Source organism: Apodemus sylvaticus, chromosome 2 (assembly GCF_947179515.1).
Source record: "Apodemus sylvaticus chromosome 2, mApoSyl1.1, whole genome shotgun sequence".
In the NCBI taxonomy this organism is placed as follows: domain Eukaryota; kingdom Metazoa; phylum Chordata; class Mammalia; order Rodentia; family Muridae; genus Apodemus; species Apodemus sylvaticus.
The window spans coordinates 128,492,865-128,512,801 of NC_067473.1; the positions used below are offsets into that span (position 1 = coordinate 128,492,865).

General features: G+C 44.0%; 1 protein-coding gene across 9 annotated transcripts in view; it reads right to left on the reverse strand.

The window, feature by feature from the left end:
• Positions 1-19,937, reverse strand: part of Frmd4b (FERM domain containing 4B) — a 321,370-nt gene that overhangs the window by 107,203 nt on the left and 194,230 nt on the right. For all 9 annotated transcript variants that reach the window (XM_052174401.1, XM_052174394.1, XM_052174393.1 and 6 more), the window contains one exon: positions 14,579-14,671. In XM_052174401.1, coding sequence (XP_052030361.1) covers positions 14,579-14,671 — 93 coding nt within the window. The remainder of the gene's footprint in view (positions 1-14,578; positions 14,672-19,937) is intronic.

Sequence of the window (19,937 nt, forward strand, 5' to 3'; positions counted from 1 at the left end):
AACCTATTTTTCCATCCCAAGAATCGACATTTCTATTCCCCTTTGACCTTTCAAAACCACAAGCTGTATTCAATAGATATCTATTGTCCAAAAGATTCATTTGTACATTGTTAAGAGTACAGCAATGAATACAAATCATTCATTGTCAACATACCATCAATCAGACAAACTAATCATAGGCACACATGAACTTATCACTAGAAATTATTCCTTTACTAAACACTGAATACCTGATTGGCACCAGACATTGAGAAAGATGATGGGAAAGTTAGGGACAGTGATGACTGTATTGATAAGGACAAGGGTAACCATTTATCTAGAGGGCTCTACGAGCTGGCCACTGGGTAGGAATTCCCCATATTATTTTTATCTCCACTCTTTAGGTTGAAGAGAACTAGAGAAAGTACATGCCAAATAGAAACATTCAGATCTGAAGAATCAGCTACAGAGTGACAACCTGCTTGGCTCAAAAGGATCAACTCTGTCATACCATTCTCATCCAAAGACACTGAAGATGAACAGGCTTCCCTTCAAAGACCATATGTCACAAAGAAAAGCAACATACACAGCCATAACACACTGTGCTGATTACTATACATGACAGGCATACTGTCACTCTGAGCTATTGTAGTGAGTACCTCTCATAGAATAGAACTGCACAAAAACCATAAACGCGATGGATTTTCACACTGATGAGTTCATAACAATCCCTTCACGCTATTTAAAATCCAATTCTCATCCAGATTTTCCCTCTCTCTCCAGCATTTTCTTCTCAAATTCTGTATCTGAATCAATAACACTGCATTGATTTACAAGGAGAATCACATGTACAAAGCCTGAAGACTGCTGGTGGATATGGATGGGCGAGGTTGAGCAAGGACTATCCTTGGAGGATGGGAGAATTCACTCCGATGTGTAGGTATGTGACCCAGGCTAGTCGGGGCTAATTCTTTCACTGTGGAATTTAACACAGGTAGAGCACTTACTTGGTCTGCCAGTACCAATCTAATGCATGGCTCTGTCCTCTAGTTCCTGCTCTCTAGATGCCCACTGAAGCCCTCTCCTCAGAGACTTGTTCACTTCCTTTTCCTGCAATGATATTCTTTTCTACGTTAGCTGCAATTGAAACCTGTTTGCTGGCAACCAAGGAACAAGAAGCAATATACAGTGTTCTTCTACAGACAACATTTCTTCCTCCTCCTCCTCCTCCTCCTCCTCCTCCTCCTCCTCCTCCTCTTCTCTTCTCTCTCTCTCTCTCTCTCTCTCTCTCTCTCTCTCTCTCTCTCTCACACACACACACACACACACAGTAGGAAGCAAATTCTGACCCTATCCTTCATAGAAGACTGAAGAACAGAGATGCAATGCTCTCCTCTCTTGGCCAGAGTCTAATAGTCTTCCTAGCATATGTTCCAAGCAAACATAATTCTTTCCTATTATAACAATCTCAATGAAATACACTATGAGCACATCATCATGAGAGCCTACAAGAGGGATGCAATTAACACAGCTGATAAATAAAAGGGGGCCTGATGCCAAAATGAAATCCATCAGCTAAGTGCCACAGGAGAGAGGACAATTGAGCTGAGTCTTAAAGAATGCATGAGGTCAGCAGGGACAGTGGCAGGAAGATCATTTCAGGCAGAAGACATATCAACCTGAGCAGTTCTCTTGCCAGGCTATGAGATGTGAAGGACCCCGCAATGCTGCTGGCCTAGTATCAAATCGATCTGTAGCTCTTCCAGCCGTGAATAGATCCCTCCATACCAGACACAGGGCTCATCTCTGATGTGCAGGCCCCTAACTGTATCCTACTCCCTGAGAACAAGTCCCTATCCTATTTCTCACCAGCCTCTGCCAATCCTCTCTGGTTAGGGCTTCTGCCCGGGCATCCAATTACCAGCTCTCTGAATCCACCACCCTGACAAGGGAATATCTGTGGAAACTTCAGGTGTAGGGGGCGAATGAGAAGCACAGGTAGTCTTCAGGGATGATGACTTTCTAGACTCACTCACGAACACCTATTACTTCAGCTCTTTTCAAAAAAGATAGCGTTTATTCTTTGTAGGTTTACTATGAGGAATTTCACTATGAGTCTCTTAGTCTGATGGCCTGGCTAGATGTTCAGCTTCAGAACCAACCCAGGCTTTTTGAATAGATATCTCTCTGGAGACAAACCACAAACATGATGAAGGATAATTTCTTGGGAAGAAGAATTGCTTGGGGGAGCTCATGTCCTTAATTTCCCTGTCCTTCCCACACATTCTCACCTTCCTCGTGGTTTACTCATATTCTAGATTCTAGACTTCTGGAACAAGACATCTCAGTGTCATGACAAAGACAGACTATAGTTAGAGGAATATGGCCTGCTGGTCAGATAACAAAACGGTATATGGAAAAGAACAAGGATTAGAAAGATGGGTCAGTTGGTAAAGAGCTTGCCCTCTCAGTTCCAGCCGTGGGACCTTGCTAAAAAGTTGGGTCTGGTGGCACTCACTTCACACAGGTGGATCCCTGGGGCTTGCTGGCCAGACAGCCTAGCCTACTCTGCAAGCTATTGATACCCTGTCTTAAAAACCAAGACGGAGCCGGGCGGTGGCGGCGCATGCCTGTAATCCCAGCACTCTGGGAGGCAGAGGCAGGCAGATTTCTGAGTTCGAGGCCAACCTGGTCTACAAAGTGAGTTCCAGGACAGCCAGGGCTATACAGAGAAACCCTGTCTCAAAAAAACCAAATCCAAAAAAAAAAAAAAAAAAAAAAAAAAAAAAAAAACCAAGACGGACATTACCTGAGGAATGACATCTGAGGTTGACTTTTGACCTCCATATGCACACACACACACACACACACACACACACATCACAGGAGTTCCTTGGGTGGGCTCTCCTTTGAACAGTTACTGATATTTGGGCAGGCACCATTTTTTTTTTAAATATTTTTATTTTCTATATTCTTTGTTTACATTCCAAATGATTTCCCCTTTCCTAGATCCCCTCTCCCCATATGTCCCATAAACCTTCTTCTCTCCATCCATTCTCCAATCACCTCCCTCCTTTTTCTCTGTCCTTATATTCCCCTCCAATGCTAGATCAATCCTTTCCAGGATCAGGACCCTCTCCTTACTTCTTCATGGGAGTCATTTGTTATGGGATTTGTGCCTTGTGTATTCAGGGCTTCTGGGCTAATTAATATCTACTTATCAGAGATTCATTCCATGTGTATTCTTTTGTGATTGGGTTACCTCACTTAGGATGATATTTTCCAGATCAAACCATTTGCCTAAAAATTTTGTGAATTCATTGTTTCTAATTGCTGAGTAGTATTCCATTGTGTAAATATACCACATTTTCTGTTTCCATTCCTCCTTTGAGGGGCATCTGGGTTCTTTCCAGCTTCTGGCTATTATAAATAAGGCTGCTATGAACATAATGGAGCATGTGTCTTTATTGCATGCTGGGGAATCCTTTGGGTATATGCCCAGGAGAGGTATAGCAGGGTCCTCTGGAAGTGTCATGTCCAGTTTTCTGAGGAACCACCAGACTGATTTCCAAAGTGGTTGTACCATCTTACAGCCCCACCAGCAGTGGAGGAGTGTTCTTCTTTCTCCACATCCTTGCCAACACCTGCTGTCTCCAGAGTTTTTGACCTTAGCCATTCTGACTGGTGTAAGGTGAAATCTCAGGGTTGTTTTGTCTTGCATTTCCCTAATGATTAATGATGTTGAGCACTTCTTAAGGTCAGGCACCATTTTTTATGTCATGGTATTTATCCATAGGGTCAAAGCAATGCTGTGGACTGATGATACTTGTCTACATCTCAAAGCCTACAAAGGTCAGGTCAGTAGTCTGTGTCCCAGTGTCTCTCTTCCCTTGGGACAAACATAATGGAAAGCACACACTTTGTGGCATAGAATGCATAGAATTATTAGCATATTGCTATTGTAGTCTGGCAGCCCTGAACTTACTATGCAGCCTAGGTAACCTTGCACCTTAGGCTCTTAAGGTTGGTCCTCCATGTGAAACAGAATGGGAAAATATAGCTACACAAATGGTTGCCTGGTCAGATGTTACTTAAGTTCTCAAGTGAGCATGCTTTCTTTCTTACTAAGGACTTAGCTGAGTCTGTGTGACAATCTTCTCAAGAGGTGAAATGGGCAAGAATCACTCAACCATTTTGTAGTCGGAACAATACTGAGTTGATGCCTGGCAAGAGCGGGGCCCAGAGCAAGACATTCCACTGTAGTTTCCCTAGGCTGCTGTGGATAATTGTAAGAACTTACTTCTGCCTGTGGCAATAGCACACTCAGCCAAGTGCTTCCTGACTTCTTGTCCCCTCCTCCTCCCTCCTCCGTTAACTAGTACATACAGGTGCATACCTACAGGTACCTACACCTATGAATATATACATACCAGAGAGAGAGAGAGAGAGAGAGAGAGAGAGAGAGAGAGAGAGAGAGAGCGAGCTGTAGATAGGTAGATAGGTTGTGCCCTCTCCCCCCCAGCCTTCTGTGCAGGGGGGAATTTCCAGACCCCCTGTTACCAGTGTTAGCCACAAGTCTCCCCCACCTAGGGTAGAGTGCTTAGACCAAGGTGAAGTCCATTGTTCTTCCAGACCTGCAGTTTCCTGAGAGGCACCAAGCACCTGCTGAACAAGGACAGGTTCTATTTGGAGACCCCCATTAAACTTCGAGCCTTGAGCACAAAATTTGTCTTGGCTTCATGTTCCTCTTGCCACCCCATTTCTATCCCCAGATTTCCTTCCAGGTAACCCAGTAACCCAGTTCGATGTAGCTGCAGGCAGCTACAGTAGGCAGATAGATAGATAGATAGATAGATAGATAGATAGATAGATAGATAGATAGATAGGCAGATAGATAGATAGATAGATAGATAGATAGGCAGATAGATAGATAGATAGATAGATAGATAGATAGATAGATAGATAGATAGATAGAGAATTCACTGTAACTACATGCCTCAGAAGACTCTCATCAGATCTTAATCCACATTCTGAACAGGGTGATCAATTCCTATTTTTTTTTTTACTTGTAATGACTCTACAGTACAGATATGGTCTCCTTCACCACATACACTAAAGGCTGAGATAAAATTTAATGTAAATGCATCTGTCTGTCTCCAAGCCCATCTCTCTCTCTCTCAGCTGTCACACACAGTGGAAGTATGGAAGGAGGTCTCCTATGCTCCCTTTTACGCTCTGAGGAGAGCAGTCTTGGAGAACTCCCAAGAGAAGCATTCTTTGCTTTTCCAATGCACTCAGGGCCAGAACTGCCTTCCTCCTTCCTGCATTTCCAGACTGGCTAGAGGAGCCAGAGAGGACATCCAGCTGAGGCTGCAGGGCCTGCCCTCTTGTTCTTCCTCTCAAAGGAGAATAAATTTTCCAAACTCTCTAGAAGGGCCGGTGACCTTGTGTGAAGAGTGTGAGGTCCTTGCTGTGACCTGCTAGGGACAGAAGGAGCATCCTTAAGAACTGTTTATTAAGTGCTTGTCTCTTCAAAGCAGGGTCCTGTCGACCTAATGGGGGCCAACAGAGGCTAAGGTTTTGCAAGGAACTGGGAAAGGGAGCAGGGAAGGCATGTCTGGTGGGGAGAGGACAGCTGGGTGTGGTAACTAATGAAGATAAATGTTAAGGCCCTCCACCCTGAGCAGAGGGGACTAGGTCAGACCCAAGCCAGACAGTCTCAAATCTTCCACAGTGAAAGGCTGTATATATCACCTAATGGGCTGTTTGACCCACTCAGTGCATGGAGACAGACTCTGCGGTTTAAAACGTACAAATACCTAGCCTCCGTCACTGTTAACATGTGATGATGCAACAGACCCCACACTAGAAAAGCAGTACCTGCTTTGCACCAAACATTTGGTGGCTGGGAAGTGAAAAAGTTGGGATGGGAACAAGAATGGCGGGGAAAACCTGCTGTCCATGGTGCAAGGCTGAGGGATGTGGACTGCGAGGTTTGATGATCAAGGGCTGGGGCGGGGGTGTTGGCAGTGGGTGGAGGAGGCCAGGCATGCCTCTTGGTGTTTTACAGCCCATAGACAAGCCAGCCCCAAATGTTAGCTCTTGAGAAACCCTGTGTGAAAGAGTATACCACATATTTAACTTGAGACGTTTATTATCTTTGCTATTCCAGGGGTCAGGGGTGGGGAGGGGATGGAGGGTGGAGTGCTCGAGCTACCACAGCATGCATGTGGTAGTCAAAGAACAATGTTGTGGACTTGGTTCTCTCCTTCACTTTTATATGGGTTCTGGGGGTTAAACTCAGGTCTCCAGGAGTTCAGGGCAAGTGCGTTTGCTCGCTCAGCCATGTCACTGCCCCTAACTTCTTACCTTTTTCTTTTACTGTTCCCTAAGTTTTCTTTCATTGTCGTGAGATACACACTCATGCACACACACACATACACACACACACACACAGATACACATACACACAGACACACACTCAAACATGCACACAAGAAAGAGAGACAGACAGACAAACAGGTATTCATTCATGGCCTGGTTTTTTAAAAGCTGGATATCTGAGGCAGAAACAGCCTGCCGTGTGATCGAGGAACAGAAATGTAAATCTGTAAGAAACTTGAATCTGGTCTGGGAATGCGTTCAGGGGATTCTGTGTCTTTCAGGAACTTGAGGTGGGACCTGAGGAGTGGAAACCAACACACTCTGGGAAGTTCAGAATCGTCCCGGCCAGTGACAGGGTCATGATTGGTATTAAAGCATTCCCAGCTACTCCCAGGTTTTGGAATGCTCTGCATCCACAAGGGATTGACATAAGCATGGGGGGCTTTGGAGACTCATACCCCTGCCCACCCTCTGCTGAGCCCAGGAGGAACCCGTTACTCCTTTGGCTAATTACACGCCTGTTTTATAGGATGGTCTCCCCTTGCCTTGTGACTGCTGCTCCCCTCCTCCTAGAGGCTGTGCGTGCTACCCCGGCACAGCCACGGGAGAGTTTCCTTTTATTACTCTTCGTACTTGAATTAAAAAAGAAAAACAGATATACTCAAATAATTTACTCCTGCCCATTGCAGGAAGGACATAAAGCAGTGTCAATAATTTGTCACTAAAGGCATTCTACTTGGAGGCTTTACCTGCCTAGCATCTGAAACTCCTTTTTCCTTTCTAATGATTTATCGATTTTTATTTTATGTGCATTGGTGTTTTGCCTGCATGTGAGTTGTGTGGACGTGTTGGATCCCCTGAAACTGGAGTTATGGACAGTTGTGAGCTGCCCATATTTGAGGCTGGGAAATGAACCTGGGTCATCTGGAAGAACAGCCAGTGTTCTGAACTGCTGAGCCAGCTCTCCAGTCCCTACAACTCTTTTTCAGTTTGTTCAAATACTTCGCAAAAGTATTTTCATGTTAGAGTATTTGTCATTTTTATTAAACCTAGAATTTGCTTGAAGTATCTTTCCACAACAACAAATCTCACCTCACTATAGTCTATAAATAAATACATAAATAAACAAATAGAGAGAAAGTGTTTTTTTTTTTTAAATCTAGCAAAGTAATGAAGACCACTGTTGTAGTTGTGATGTTCCCTAGAGTAGAACTTAATTCCTTGTACTTTTTATGTTTGAGACAAGGTCTCGCTATGCAGCCTAGGCTGGCCTTAAACTCAAGATCCTCTTTCTTTGCCCTCTTGAGTGCTGGAATCAGAGACCGTGAGTGCCACCATTGCTAGTCCTTGGCACATCTCACTCCAGAAGCCTGAGCTGCCCACAGCAGGTCAGAGGTCGATGGCAAAGCATACAGTATGTGATCAACTTTCAAAGGCTCCTTGTTCCCAATAAGCAAATAAAACAGTAGCCGTTCCCCCTCACATTTCCTAACAGAACTTTCTTCCAAGCTGAGGAGTGTTCAGTCCTGAGTGTCTCCAGTGATGCTTGGAGTGCCGCAGAAAAGACATGTACAGTATGGGAGGAAGGAAGGGAAAAGAAAAAGACCCACAGGAAGGGATCAGTGAGCTTAAGAGCCATTCCAGGGATGAGGCTGGTGAAAGGTACTGAGGTCCCAGTGGGTGGATCAGGGTGGTACCAGCCGGCACCACCCCTGCTGCCCTCCCCTGAGGCACTGGGAACCTTTCCAGTGAGGTCAGGCAAGTCCCTGCACTCCTGATTTAGGCAGGCTTGTAATAGCTCACTCAGTATCAGCTTTTCAAATGTTCACATCTGGGCTCCATTACCAAAGAGGCATATGTTTGCCAAAGATAATTTATAGCTGTAAGATAACAACCCCAGTCAGGGAGGAGAAGGCCCCAGAAACCTAGGGGAGGTTCACGCTCACACAGAGATGGTTCACATTCATAAATTAGAGTAAGCCCATTCACAAATGGGTTATGTGCATATTGGTTCAAATTTTGTTTGAAAATCTCAAAGCTTTAGTGTGTGTGTGTGTGTGTGTGTGTGTGTGTGTGCATGCACACACATGTCAGAGGCTAACTATTAGGAGCCCATGCTGTCCATTAAGCATGTGGATCCTTGGGATTGGACTCAGGATTGAGCAGAAGGTGGTTTTATCCTCAACGGTCCTTACACACATAATTTAAAATGTATCTTGGAGATTTTGTAAAGTGTGTGTGTGTGTAAAACACTGACATCATTAAGAAAACACTGTGTGCTTTTCCTTTGATTCTTTTTGTCAGAGATGCCACTTATCCCAGGTTATAAAGCACAGATTCATTTTCTTTCTCACTGCTGGGACTGCCATGCCCAGCCCAGGAGGAAAGGTGGCACATGGTAAACGTTTAGCCCGTTGCCCACTACAGGGCTTGCTACATTATGGGAAAGAGGAAACTTCTCCACAGAAGAAAAAGTATACGGTCACTTTCTAGCATTTGATAAAGTTTTGTCAAGCCATTCCATACCTTGTTTCCTCTTGTATCCTCACAAGACCTCGTGAAGGTCCCGCTCATCATCTCCAAGCGACTGGAGTGTGTGGGATGCAGCATACTGCCCTGACCTCTCTCACTTCGTTCCAGGGCTCCTGCAACTGCTTCCTACCTTGGTTTCTTCCAGTGCCCTCTTGGCACCTGCCCCATTCCACTTAAGGCCACATCCCCAGTGAGTCCGTTATAGAACCTGCCCAATTCCTCTCTTAAACCCCACAAACCTCAGTGCTTTGCCCCCGAACTCCATCCAAGCCTCCCCCATCTCTCTCTCCCTTCTTTGGGTTCTTTCCAGAAACACAGCTCCCACTGCCCAGCCTGATTACTAACTAGTCTCCTGGCCTGGGATGAACCTCCCCAGAGATCTGATACCTCCTCGCCTCGTCTCCATGTCTTTGCCAATGATAACAGCTTCTGTGATAAGATATCTTGGACCATTCTGATTAACACACCAGCCCTGGCTTCACCAACACATCCAGGTTTGCACCCGGAGTGAATTTTCTTTTTCCAGAATCTCTCACATAGGACACCTTACCCATTCACTTTAAAAATGTCAGTGTTCTCTCCATGGCTGTGGAACCATGACTCTATCATCATCACTTATCATTGCGACCCCAGCACCAGTACAGGACCAGACTCAGGGTAGGGACTCAGTAACTACCAGATGAATGGGCACAATGCTAGACTAAGGGATGGCTGCCCACTTTCAGAGGAGGATGGTTCAGACATTTCCTCATCTGTGGTTTTCTCTCCTGAGCAGAAACAGGGCACGGGCCAGAAAATAATGAATAAAAAGGAGAGGATAAATGTTTATTTATGGCTCAGTGTAGTTCCTTCCAGATGGTTTCATCGCCCTTAATATTTATAAAATGTACCAACTTAACAAAGAAATTGTGAGCTTCTCTCAAGGGTCCATTAGCATCCTTCATGTGTGCTGATTTGCTGTTTGTTCGGATACCACCTACCTTATCGCACAGGCGCCCTAGAGACAAGGCAGACAAGGACATCCCTGAGTGACTTAATGGAGCTATGATTCACATGGGGAGGATTGAGAGAGGGGCTCTACAACAGAACCCTCTCCCATGCCTTACTAATAGAACCTGGGCCAGGACTGAGGGTGAGGTGGAAGCTTTGGTCCTAAAGTGGAGAGCTAGTGCAAGGCTTGACAATGTTCCCAATATGATCGCACTGGGTTCCATGTCTCCCTCTGGAGGAAATGAAACACAGCACATGCCCTCGCCTCCACCTTACAGCTTGCTTCCCCTATCTCTGGTGCCAGCATTAGGGCACGTCTAATTATGGCATTAAGAATGACAGTGATACACATCCTGGAGATGTGTGGTCACTGGTGGGGATCATTTCTCACTGTGTGCCAGCTCATCTCCTGGATGGCCGTTGTGGTGGTTTGAGTATGCTCAGCTGTGTCTCCTGAATGCTGGGATTAAAGCCGTGTATTACCACACCTGGACTTAACTTTTTTAAGTTTCACCTAGAACTTGCTCTGCCCTAGACTGGCCTTGAACTCAGGCCTTGCTGGCCTTTGTCTCCTGGAAAGCTGTGCACCGCCATGCCTGATCCAAAGCTTTTCATGGCCACTGTTCCTCAAGATCTGGATTAAAAGTATGAATTCCATTTTTGGATACTAGTTAATTCCAGATTAAAAGTCCAAATGAAAACAATAACCATGTAACGACCCCTAATATGACATAATATTCCTTGTTCAACGGCAAACACGATCAATAAGCTCAGCTGGGTGGGATCTTGCCCTGAGATCATCATTTCTCTAATCTGTTTACTTCCTTGAACACAGGATTCAGCTTCATTCCACTTCCTGGTGCCCCTTTATTACTTGAACCAAACATTTTATATTTTTCCTTTCTGAGCCTGGTACACTTGACCAAAATGTTCTTCATGAGAGTAAACCAGAGGACAAAGTCTATGCTAGGTTTTTCTGAAACTTCCTTTGTCAATGCAATTAATCTAATTCTCTTCACTTTAGACTTAGCCTCAGGCAGACTCCTCAGACAAGGGCAAAAGCAACCACATTCTTTACCAAAATACCAAAATAGGCCACATACTACCATTCTTTTCCTCTGATACTTCTTGAGCCAGACCTCTACAGTTCAAATCACTTTCAGTACCTATGTCTTCCATAGTTTTACTAGGACGGTCCATTAAGTGCCACTTAAAACATTCCAGCACTTTCTAAATCCAAAGTCCCTAAATCCACATTTTTCCCAAACAAAAGTATTATCAGGCCTATCACAGCAATAGCCCCTGCCACCAACTTCTGTTTCAATTAGTTTCCATTGCTGTGAAGTGACACCATGACTAGGGCAATTCTTATAAAGGAGAGCATTTAATTGGGGCTGGATTACACTTTCAGATGTTTAGTCCATTATCATCATGTCAGGAAGCATGGCAGCATCCAGGCAGACATGGTGCTGGAGGAGCCTAGAGTTCTACATCTTCATTGAAAGGAAGCTAGGAGCAGACTGTCTCCCAGGTATCTAGGAGGAAGGTCTCAAAGCCCATGACCACAGTGATGCACTTTCTTCAATAATCCCACACCTCCTAATAGTGCTACTCCCTGGGCCAAGCATATTCAAATCACCACAGCCATGTACGAAGGGCCTCTATGCACTAATATGCCCTAGCACATTACACTGATGTCCATGAATGAAAGACCCCTGTGTTCTGTATCCCAGTATGCTACTGACATCCTTGTGCTCTGTATTCTAGCACATCACTAGGTGTGTGTGTGTGTGTGTGTGTGTGATATCCCCTACCCCTGCACCCAGAGTCATTCACTACTAAGAGCTCTCACTAAGCAGTCTATGCTGGCAGCCAGCAAGCCTCAGGCCTCCACCTGATTGACTTCACTGAGGCTGGGATTACAAGTGAGCCTAATAATACTGAAGTCTTTCTAGTAAAAAAAAAAATTAAAAATTCTAGTTTGAGATCCCTGGTTATATTTTCTAGTCAATACAAGCAACCTGCCAGGTTCTTTCCTCAGATGGAAATGTCACTAACAATTCTGTGTTCTTTAATTGGTGGTGTGAGATCCTCCAACAAACAACTGTGACAAACAAATGTGACAAAAACCATTCGCTAGCTGTCCCTGGACTGTGAGCCTCCACTCCATGACCTCAGTAAAGTCCATCCAGGATCCAGAGAGTTCTACCTCGTCTGCTCCTGCCTGACCATTTCCTTAACAGGAGGAACAACAGCTGCTTACTTTGAAGAATAAAGGCTAAGGTGATGCCACTGTCTTGTTGGGAGGATGAGTTGAGTGAATCATTAAAGCCTTGATAAGGGTTTCAATTATGCTAGCAGAGAAGAGAAAGTTAACACCAAGCAGTTACAGGACATTTGAGATAAGGTGCTAAGTAGGGGCTGAAGTCCCAGGAACAAGCCACCACCAACTGCTGTGGAATTCCAGGAACCTGCTGCAAAAGATAGCAGGGCCTTGTGAGGGACTGTCAGGAAGGGGAGGCTGGGTTTGCTCTCTGGAATTTTCAGAAGGCTCTCTCGCTAGACCTCAGCAGCTGTCCCAGAACAGGCACACTTGTGTGGCCACTAAATAAATGACATTTGTTAAGATTCTCCAAAGACACATGACTTTGGCTGGTCTGTGACACAGCAAAAACATGGCAAGTGTCCACAAAGATTAATGTGGAAGGATGCTGACGGTGCCCAGAACTTAACATAGCCAGGAGAAGCCTGTGCGTTTGCAGGAGGCTGGCCGGCTGAAGTAGGCAAGAGCCAAGAAACAGCGATTTTCCCCATCCTTAGTAAGATACAAACAGTAAGCCACTAAACAACACACCCAGTTTTCCTACAAGGTAGAGGAACTTCCTGTGGAGAGGAACTTCCTGTGGAGAGAAACTTCCTGTGGAGGGGAACTTCCTGTGGAGAGGAACTTCCTGTGGAGGGGAACTCATCCTGTATTTTTAGAGTTTGAAATGCTCACAGGGATAACTTCATTCTTCATAGGTACCTCCTTCACACCAACTTTTCCTTCACTTTCTGACTAATGGTAGCATTCTCCTCCCTTCTGGTGGGGCTTCCTTTCACTGGCTTCTGAACACATACACACGCCTTACATCACACCCTTTCAGTAAACTCCAGGTTTTCTTTAGGATCCTTGAACACCTCTCCAGCTATGATTTAGACCTATACAAGTCACTTGGTGTGCCCTCCTTCTTGAGCGCTAATAATGATGGAAACAATGATATTTGTAAAATTTCACCATGACTTACTTTGCCTGAACATTACAGGAAGGAGGAGGGGAAGAAGGGGGAGGGGGAGGAGAAGGAGGAGTAAGAGGGGACAAAAAATGGTGGAAGAGGGAAAAGAGGAGGTGAAGGGAGGGAGTGCAGGAGGGGTAGGGGTGGGGTTTACAACATCATAGTGTAAAATGAGATGTATCTTCATTAAAGTTCCACATGATCTTAGACTATGTTTCAGGTCAAATTAGTTTAAAATTATTTTACACTTATTTATTCTGGGTGGGCATGTTTATATGTATGGGTGCATGCCTGTGGAGGAGAGGGGACACTGTTGGAGTTCATTTTCTTCTTTCATTGCTGTCCTGTGTGTGTGTGTGTGTGTCCATGCGTGCATTTTTGAGATATTCCCTACCCCTGCACCCAGAGTTGCCGTCTTCCAAGAGCTCTCACAAAGCAGTCTATGCTGGCTGGCCAGCAAGCCTCAGGGATCCACCTGTTTTGACTTCACTGGGGCTGGGATTACAAGTGAGCCAGGGATCAAATTCAGGCAGCCAGGCTTGGTAGCAAGCACCCTTCCCCGTGGAGGCATCTGAATCAGCTTTACAAATATAAATTTGGTTTATGAACAATCTACCAGCAACACAAAGTTGTTATAAAGCTATCCTTCAGGTTTAGAGTGGGGGCAGGGCTACGAGAGAAGGAACTGTGGTCTCCATTGGCAATGTTTTCTATCTTAAGCTATGGAGAGGGCAGAGGGTTGGTTAGTCTTTAAACATTCTACTTCTCTTAGGTTAGTAATAATTAATGCTAAACTACTTTCCTGGTGGGCCAGCTCTGAGAAAATCCCTGATGTAGTTAAATGCATGGGTCTCAGGACCTTGTTAAGGGACTTTCCCAAACACAGCTCATAGAACACGGCAAGCATCATGTCCATCTCTGCAGGAAACAATTCAGATCTCTGAGCTGATGGGATAATTCTTTCTCTGTGCAGTTGTTTTGCACTGTATCTTCAGTTTCAATTAAGACATGGAATTGTATAAAAGTTAGTTGTTTCAACATCTCTAGCACACCTTATTCTCAAAGTAGAATAGTAAATGTTTGCCAGATTTCAGATTTGAAGAATCTTAATAGCTTATTGAACAAACAAACAAAAAACAGGCTTAACATTAAAATAAATCTCTCAGGTTCCTTAGGCTTACCTTTACTCTAAGAGTCTTTGAGGAATAAAGCAAGATGCTTCTCTCCTTTATCTTCAAAGAAAACAACTCTACATAGTCTCTATGGTAACCTAGATCAAGGCAGTAGGCAATCTCTTTCTCACGGTAATGTTCTCATAGAGTCTTTTCTCTTTTTACTCACTATCTCTGATTTCTAGAAATCTTGAAAAATAAAAATAAACAAAGAAGGAGGTGAAAGCTGGATGCACCCATGCATACCTGACAGCGAAGTGCAGAATGGCTGGGCCTGGCTTCTTAGGCAAATCATGCTCCAGAACTCTGTGATCTAGCTGCAACCAGTTCTCTTGACCCCTGTGAGAACAAAGCAAAGGCAGAGAATGACACAGAAAATTCGGCAACATGCGGTGCTGGCACAGCTGCCCCGAAACACTCAAGCTCTCACACAGAGACTACAACAGGCCGAGGCTGCTCCAGCAATTTCTGTCACACCTATTGAACCAGTCTACTTGTGAGCCAGCATTTCCAACTGAGAAGCTTGCCAAGAGGAACATTAAAAAAATGACCCATATAAAAAAAATCACTCACTTTGATAGCCAAAAGTCTGGAAATAATCCAAATACTTATAGGGTATTGTTGAAATAAGTATCTAAATCTATACAGAGAAAGGAGATGCAGTTGTAAAACAAGCTTGCAAAGTTGCTTGGAACAATTTTCTAGATACAAATCTTTATAAAAAGCAAGATTCATCACAAAAGGTGATATACATCTTTAATCCAAGCAGGGAGAGGGAGAAGAAGCAAGTGGGTCTCTGTGAGTTCAAGGCCAGCATTATCTATACAAGTCTGGGCCAGCTAGTATCACTCAATGAGACCTCATCTTGAAATAAATGAGAAAATTAACAAACACTTAAAATTTTAATAAAAAATTACACTAAGTACAATATATTACCTATACTGCTTTTTGTTTATGGAAACAAAGCCTCACTGTAGCCCAGGTTTGCCCTACCATGTCCAGCTTGACCATTTTTTTTAACCAATGGAAATCCATATATATTGCATTTATAAAAACTGAGAGAATAAATAAGAGATGGATAATGCTTTGGGAGGTTAATACACTAAACAACACTAAATTAGTCTTTACCCATTTATAAAAAGTTAAAGGTGACACATTTTAGTCAAGAAGGAGGAAGATTCTAGTTTAGTAAAGTGAAGGGAACTCAAACATAGCAGCAGTACAGTTTTCAATGTATGCATAGGCCGGCACTCTTCTGGAGTGGTTTCTATGGACACTCGACTTACAGATGTTTAAATATTTATTTACTCCTCGCCTTATCAGTTCACAGGTATAAACAGTTCTCCCAAGACCTTGACCTTTAAGGCTTGACGCCCCGTGGATAGTTTACATGATTTCCGTTAAACTGGCCTGTCCATCTTAGAGCCTGTTTGAATGTGCGTATACTAAACCCAGTTTCAGAACACATTTCTGGTGATGGGAAGGGGACGTCAAATTCCAGCAAAATCTGTTATAAGCAAGAAAACTTCTTCCAGCCTATTTTCATCCTTGAATAAATAATTAAAGGACAAACTCAGGAAATTCCAAGCTGTCATTCAATGTAAGTAGACAGAAATGTGGGCTGGAGAGAGGGCTCAGCAGAAGCAAACACTGGCTGCTCTTGCACAGGATCTGGGGTGTGGTCCTTAGCACCTACACCGCAGCTTATAACTAATCATCTGGGGGTCACAATGCCTTCTTCTGCTCTCCATGGGTACTCTATAGACATGGTGCACATATATACAGGCAGGCAAATGTAGTCACATATACTAGTTTTAAAAAATTCGAAACAAAGCAGATGGGAAAGGTGGGCCCAACTAGTAACAGTATAAATGAGAAAAGCTGGGCTGGAGAGATGGCTCCGTAGTTAAGAACACTGACTGCTCTCCCCAAGGTCCTGAGTTCAATTCCCAGCACCCACACCATAGCTAACAACCATCTGTAATGGCATCCAGTGCTCTTTTCTGATATGTCTGAAGAAAGAAACAGTGTACTCATATACAGAAATAAATAAATCTTTTTTTTAAAGATGATAACAGTTATTCTTTATTAAGCAAGTACTTTTTGCCAACTCTTAGGTCTCAGACAGCCCATGTGTCTAGAAATGAGCCCTGGTTAGACTATAAAAAGATTTCTTCTGGTGGTCAGGTCAGATAAAAGCCAGCATTACTTGGGCCTTTGTAAAATAAGTCCTCCTCCACTCCACACAGGAGTCCTTTCCCTGGCTCTGGCAGAAAGGACACAGCTCTTCATTGATGTACCTGCCCTTAGTGGCACATCAAAGCCCCGGCTGGCCTCCAAGTCCCTCAATCTCCACTTGCAAGTCCCTGTTACACATTTAAAGGTCCAAGATAGCCCCTGGCCCTTCCCTCCTCACAGCAACTCGTCTTCGTGGCCCACATTAATTGTCTGCTGCCCCTGATCTCTGCCACTCACTAGCTTCTCTCATAGACAACCCCGTCCAGACACATCTTATAGATATGTCCATTCTACTTCTTTTTCTTTCTGCTCTGGACTTCTCCTGATGCCTCTGGATAGTTCCTCTTTCTCTCTCTCTCTCTCTCTCTCTTTCTTTCTTTCTTTCTTTCTTTCTTTCTTTCTTTCTTTCTTTCTTTCTTTCTTTCTTTCTTTCTTTTTTTGGATTTTGGTTTTTTTTTTCTCCGAGACAGGATTTCTCTGTATAGCCCTGGCTGTCCTGGAACTCACTCTGTAGACCAGGCTGGCCTCAAACTCAGAAATTCGCCTGCTTCTGCCTCCCAGAGTGCTGGGATTACAGGCATGCACCACCACCGCTTATTCACAGTAAAACCCTTATTCCTGTTGGTCACAGTCATTCCAGCGGGCTCTTTACTGCACCCTTCACGTACATCGACCAAGTTGGAAGTCTTTATTTATTAATGTTATCTTTTATAGTAAATATACAAGAAAAACCTCAGGGCTGGGAATTTGAACCCAGAGCTCTCAGTATGGGTTGAATGACACCAGAGGATTCCCTACTTTATATAATCCTGGGCTCACTGTCTGTGGATTTGTTTCTGTAATTATAAGATATGGCTGCTGGGAACTGGGAACTGTCCCAAGATTTTCTTGGTGGAACTTTGGGAAAGTTTTTTAAAATCAGTGAAAAAAAAAAAAGAAAATAGAAGAAAAGAAAAAAGAAACAAAACCAAAAGGCAGAAGTTAAAGGATTCTTGCATTATATTTTGTCATGTTTAATGTGACACTTAAGGACACTTCAGCTTTAAAGCTGTTAAAGATGAGTGTTAAATCTTTCAAGGCTTCATACAACAGATTAGACCAACTTTGAATTCTTCCCCTTCTCCCTTCCCTCTTCTTCTCCCCTTTCCTCCCCATTTCCTTTCCCTTTCCTCATTCTTTTCTTTGGGAGAGATATTGAAAGAGAATCTCACTGTGCAGCTAGGATGGCCTTGCATGTCAACCCTCCTGCCTCAAGAGGGTGTGACACACCATCACAGGTGGCCGTGTCCATTATTCTTTCCTTACACAGATGTGGTATGATTTAAGATGTGTAACATGTTTTCTATGAACCTGTTTAGAACCCTGTGTAAGAGTGAACTAGATGAGTGCACACCACACACGCAGCACATTGTAATTGGGTTGGACACGGAAGGAGGGGCAGGCCATAATTACACATGGAGGAAAAGTTAAATGTAGAATTCCGGACAGATATAGAACAAGGTGTGGGTACTGGTTACCTCTTTGGACAGTCAGAGTGGGGAGATCTGTCCTTAACCGTGATAAATACTCCAAGGAAATATTCATGTGCACATAATAGAAATATACTTTTAAAGCATGAAAGCATATATTAGAGATTTAAATTTTTTCCTTCTGTTGGGAGTTGAATGTCTGTGTATGCTAGGAAAGAGCTCTAACATGTCTCTATCGCTGGTCTAGAACCCAGGTGTCTGCTGTTTATAATTGAGAGTGGCCTCCCTCTGTTACGAAGACTCTGGACTTGGATTCTATATGTAGTTCAGGTCAGCCTCAACCTCATGTTCCTCAAGCCTCATGCCCTGAAGAGCTGAGATTATAGGCATAATACCACTAATACACATATTAGATTTTTTTTTCTTAATTTTGTTTTTTAAAGTCTATTTACAGGCCTTTCAGTTGAATGAGAACTCTGAAGGAGAAAAAGAAAATTTTTAAATACAAAGATGGAATGAGGCTCATTTGTGTTTTTGTCTTGCTGTTTTTAAGTGTTTTCATCAACAAGTAAGAAATCAAATTAACGTATACAAACAAGCAAACAAACTAAACCAACCAACCAACCAAACGACCAAAGGAAAGAGAAGCACTCATAACCATAAGCCACATTTTCTCTGTGGTCCAGATTCTATATGGTGGAAGCCCTATTGTCGACCAGAGAGGACAGAGATCCAAAGCTATTGTGTCGCAAAGCTTATATGTTATTTCTTCATCCAGAAGTCACTCAGCAAAGTTTTTCCAAAATGGATGAAGGGAGGTGACAGGAAGGGCCCCTTGTGGGGAAGGAGGGCTGAGGCTGCCCTCCAGAGGTGGAAGACTGCCCTGCACAGGGAGCCGGGAAGCCTAAGCAAGCACAGCCTAGGGAATTCTGCCCCTCTCTGTCAGGGGCCTGGTCTACTCGCTCTGCCTTCCTTATGTAACTGTGGTCTACTGGTCTACCTCCAGTTCTCTCTGGCTTCCTGAGCTGGGGTAAAGACAGTCATCGACTGTCCTTTGCAACTCTGCTTTCCTCTATTCAGTTTACCACGGTCTCAAGGCTGATGTGGCACTGAGGATGGAAAATGCACCTCAGCCAGCGAGTGCCCTGAAAGGGAGGGATCTGACTTGTTGGCTTCCCAGGGGTGGACAGAAAGGGAGTGCTGGGGAAAAAAAACCTTCCAAAAATATTTACCAGACAAAGAACTAGGCTTGTGACTAAGACTTTCCGAGGAGACACCCTTAGACATAAATGCGTTTCCAGGCCTGTTCCCCGGAAAGGTGGAAATGGCCAAGAGCTTCTGCCTCACAGAAAAGACCTATTCACACTTCTGAAAACAAGCACAGGCAGAGCCAGGAGACATCTCCCTCTGCTGGTTGTAATTCTGCTATTACGTGTTGCCTGTTACCTGTAGGGAAATCAGGGCACATGGGGATCTTAGGAAAGCTGTTAAGGTTTGACTTCTGTGGTCCAAGAAGAGTGTATAGGAAAGGAGCCCACAAATCCCAGGGTGGACAAGGAAAGTGGTGGCCAAATCCTCAAAGGAAATCATTCAGTTAGTGCCACCTCTCCTTTTGGTATGTGTGTGATGTATGTGTTTGTAGTATATCTGCACACACGTATGCAGAGAAAAGGAGAGCGCGCAGTGGGCATCCTGTTTTATTTATAACTCTCGGTCTTACTCTCTTGTGACAGGGTTTGGTACTGAATCTGGAGTTAGGCTATCAATCAGCAAGTCAAAGCAATCCCTTTTCCTTCTCCCTCCTAAGGTTACAGACACACGTAGACAGGCTGTTATTTTACGTGGATCCTAGGGATTAGAACTCAGGTCCTCATGGCTGTGCAGCAAGCTCTCTTACC